The sequence below is a fragment of the Myotis davidii genome, unplaced genomic scaffold (assembly GCF_000327345.1).
Source record: "Myotis davidii unplaced genomic scaffold, ASM32734v1 scaffold31, whole genome shotgun sequence".
NCBI classification, from domain to species: Eukaryota; Metazoa; Chordata; class Mammalia; order Chiroptera; family Vespertilionidae; genus Myotis; species Myotis davidii.
Genome location: NW_006283639.1, coordinates 3213277 through 3217453, shown reverse-complemented (window position 1 = coordinate 3217453; position 4177 = coordinate 3213277). Strand labels below are relative to the sequence as shown.

The 4177-nt window shown below is 38.4% G+C and overlaps 1 protein-coding gene across 2 annotated transcripts in view; it reads right to left on the bottom strand.

Annotated features, from left to right (window-relative positions):
* Nucleotides 1–4177, bottom strand: part of STAP1 (signal transducing adaptor family member 1) — a 45407-nt gene that overhangs the window by 6766 nt on the left and 34464 nt on the right. Inside the window, exons 8-9 of one of the 2 annotated variants that reach the window (XM_015565843.1) lie at nucleotides 3891–3987; nucleotides 1216–2024 (exon numbers count right to left, since the gene is read on the bottom strand). In XM_015565843.1, coding sequence (XP_015421329.1) covers nucleotides 1990–2024; nucleotides 3891–3987 — 132 coding nt within the window. In that variant the 3' untranslated portion in view covers nucleotides 1216–1989. Of the gene's footprint in view, nucleotides 1–1215; nucleotides 2025–3890; nucleotides 3988–4177 lie in introns of those variants that run through there. The other variant, XM_006753862.2, reaches the window with a different exon arrangement.

Here is a 4177-nt window from a genome sequence, read left to right as displayed (position 1 = left end):
TGGGGGGAGGGGGTGTGGGGGTAAAGGAAGAGACAGGACAAAAATCATACACCTATGGATGAGGACAGTGAGAGGAGTAAGGGCAGAGGGTGGGGTGGGAACTGGGTGGAGGGGAGCTATGGGGGAGAAAAAGGAACAACTGTAATAATCTGAACAATAAAGATTTATTTAAAAAAAAAAAGACTTAAACAGATATTTTACCAAATTCAGGGTATGACTGACAAAACATGAAAAAATGCTTCACATAATCATTAGGGAAATACATACTAAAACCACAGTGAGACCACTATATACTTACAAGAATCTTTTCTCTTTTTTTTTAATGACAATAAGTGCTGGTGAGAATTCAAATAGAACGCTCAAGATATGGATAGCAGAGATGCAAAAAGGACCATTTGTGAGAAGAGTTTGGCAGTTTTATATAAAGTTATACACACACTATCCTTAGAGATTTATCCAAGTGAAATGAAGACTTATGTTCACACAAAAATCTTTACAATAATATTCATATAGGTTAATTAATAATTGCCCCAAACTGGAAACCCTAGTACATTTAAATTGGTAGGTAGATAAAAAAAAAAACAAAAAAAACAAAAAAAAAAAAACTGGTATCTCCATACAGTGAAATACTATTCAGCTTTAAAAAAAAAAGAAACAAGGTATACATGCTATACTTGTGTGGATTTATGACGAGTGAAAGAAATCAGTGTCAAAAGATTCCATACTGTGATTCCATTTATATGACATTCTGGAAAATGCAAAACTATAGGAATGGAAGACATCAGTAGTTGCCAGAGATTGACAATAAAAAGGCTGAGTATACCGAACTGGTGTGGTGCAGTGGTTGAGCACTGACCTATGAACCAGGAGGTCATGGTTCAATTTCCAGTCAGGGCACATGCCTGAATTGCTGGATCGCTGGCACAGGAAGATCAATGATTCTATTTCATTATTGATATTTCTCTTTATCCCTTCTCTGAAATCATCTTCTATAATAATAAAAAGGTAATATGCTAATTAGACCGGACATCTCCCAGACATCATTCTGGACATCCTTCCTGATGAAGCCGGGGCCCAAGGGAAACCAGCCCGGGTCCTGGGTGCCTGCAGGCAGCCAGAGGAGGGAAGCCGGGGTCCCGGGTGCTGGAGGGAAGCCAATGCCAGCAGCCGGGGGAAGGAAGGCCTACTCTTGCACACATTTTTGTGCATCGGGCCTCTAGTAAAAATGTTTTTTTTAAAGTTTAAAATTGGTAAGTTTTAAAGAGAAAGGGCTGACTATAAAGGCACGACATGAAGGCAATTTTTGAGGTGATGGAACTTTATGTGTCTTGATTGTGGTGGTGGTGGTTGTCAAAACTGGTAGGACTATACACCAAAACAATTGTTGTATGTAAATTAAATAATTTTTAAAAGAAAGAAATATAGTCCCTGTACATAAAACATCACACTTGGAATTATTTATTCACTTCACAGCTTCTGTATTAAAAGCTCCAACAAGGCAGATCCTCGATGTGGTTTAGTTCATTGTCGTTTTGATACAATGTTGATGCGGTGCTGTGGGAACTTAAGTCTTGTTTATGTCAATTAGCCGATGATAAAATTGGCTTTATTAAACATTTTTTTTGCTTAAAAGTGCAGACCCTGTCAACAACTTCCATGAGGACTTTCTGAACTTTATTCTCAGTACTAAGGATTTCTAGCCCAAGGACATGTAGTTACCCTTCTCTCCTTTAATTGCTCTGAGACCTCATGTGAGAGCCTAAGCTCAAGGCTTAGAGACCAGGTGAAAAGCCTGGTTCAGTCCAAATTGCTGATACACAGAATCCTGAGCAAATAAAAGGTTTGTTGATTTAACCACCATGTTGTAGGGATGGTTTGTTGCACGGCAAGTTTTGGGGGTGGTTTGTTACATAGCATTAGGTGACTTCACAATTTATGAAGGAGGTCAATTACATTGGATTCCCCTCCCCACCATCCTATTTTTTCTATTTATTTTAGAGATGTTACAGGAAATCCTTCGGTCTCTGGAAAAGAAGGGGGGAAAGCATTAATAGTATTAATAGCTCATTCCCAGAGGTTTCTGTTAGGTAGTATTTACCTGTATAAAGCCCAGGCAATGTATTATGCTGGCCATATCTATAGCAATGTGTTCATCTCTTGTGCTTATGCTTTAAGAGAAATGCTCAGATATTAATGTACAGAGAAGAACAAGATGAGAGTGAGAGTGCTGAAGGAACCAATAATTTATAGATGACAACCTGGGGGGAGAGGGACATGTGGCTAAACCCTGTGTTGTCTCAAAACCAGAAATTGAGTTAATATGTAGAAGTTGAAAGAATGTTTCATAGTCAATATTAAGGAAGAATTCTCTAGTATGAGAGCTTACCAAAAGTGAACTGTACTGCCTCAAAAATCAGTGAGGTGACTATAATTAGAAATTTTCAAACAAGCTGAATGATCACATCTGAGAGTTGTTTTCTGTACTGAGTGCAGGTGATTCCTATAATAGTAAAACACTGTACTGGATAATTTTCTAAAGTTCCTTTAGATTGAGGTGTGGTTTTTTTTTAAATATATTTTATTGATTTTTTTTTTTTTTTACAGAGAGGAAGGAAGAGGACAGAAACATCGATCAGCTGCCTTCTGCACACCCCCTACTGGGGATGTGCCCTCAACCAAGGTACATGCCCTTTACCGGAATCGAACCTGGGACCTTTCAGTCCGCAGGCCAACGCTCTATCCACTGAGCCAAACCGGTTAGGGCAAGAGTTTTGTGTTTTTTTTAATTATTTGACATCACAAAATTTATAGCCATATTTTAAAACTTAAAACATTTTTAACTTGCTGGCCCCCTTTTTCTATATATATAGTCCTCACTCAAGGATATGTTTTTATTGATTTGAGAGAGAGAGAGAAGGAGGGGGGAGAGAGAAACATTGATTAGTTGCCTCCCATATGCGCCCCCAAATGGGTATCAAAACCACAACCTCTTGGTGTACGGAATGACACTCCAACCAACTGAGCCACCCAGCCAGGGGAAACTTGCTGCCCTTTTAATTAGGGAGATTTTCCAGATATGCCCGGATACAGGTAGCCAAAGTTGTTTTTCCTCATAATCTGTAGGAACAGGGACTTGTTTTGATAACTGATTCCAAACAAGCTGGGAAAATTTTTATCTCTCCTGCTTACAGCTTCTCAAGTGACCATGTATCAAGGATTGTTTCAAAGGATGGAGAGAAACTCACAACCAGCCTATCCTTCTCTGCCAAAAAAAAAAAAAAAAAAAAAGTACAAACAGGGCCAGTTTCATGCTCATGTGAACTGTACACTTTTATAGGGTCCCACGCTTGGTTTAATTCTGGCTACTATCTATAATCTTTATCTGTAGTTTCTTGCCATTCACCCACTCCTTGTTATCTTGCACTCTGACTTCTCCCTTTATGGTTGAATAAGACCTCTAAGTCATGTACTGCCCTATGGCCAATTCCCACGGTCTTTCTTTCATCCTCACCCATTCACCCATTTTAATGTGCCTAAAGCATTTGGCACTGTTGACAGACCCTACCTTAAAGTTTCCTCTTTGGTTTACATGACTGTATCATGGTTTTCTTCTTATCTCTGAATTTGATAAAGTCAAGTAGAATAATGCAATAAAGTTAATAGTTATAGCACATGCCTCAGGGTTTTTTTGTAGAATGGGCCCATCCTCTATCCACCAGGATATAGTGGTACTCCCTTATTTTCACAGGGTCAGTAACAAAACAATTTCTAAATGGGTAAATTTAAAAGCAGAACTACAGTCCTACCTAGTAGATATTACAAACCATATACAGGGTTTGGTTTTGTTTGCCTTTGCTTTCCTTAATATAGAGATTTAATGGAGAACATACCAAGGTTTTCATCAGTTGAATATATAAATGGTCGTAAATTTCCTCGAGTCTCCTTCATGAAATAATCAATGACGCTAAAAAGGTTTGGAAGTGTTACCTGTATAAAGAGAGAGAGAAGGCTCAGTGTCTCCTGTGTAAAGATAGAGGAAGAGAAAGCTCTACTAAAATTTAATGGAGATTAACTGTGTATTCTCTGGCCTCCAGAAAATCATATTCATACCTCACTTCAATGGCTCACTGAATGGCTTTGCCTACCCATGCATTTTATTTCTCCTTTAATCATAGCT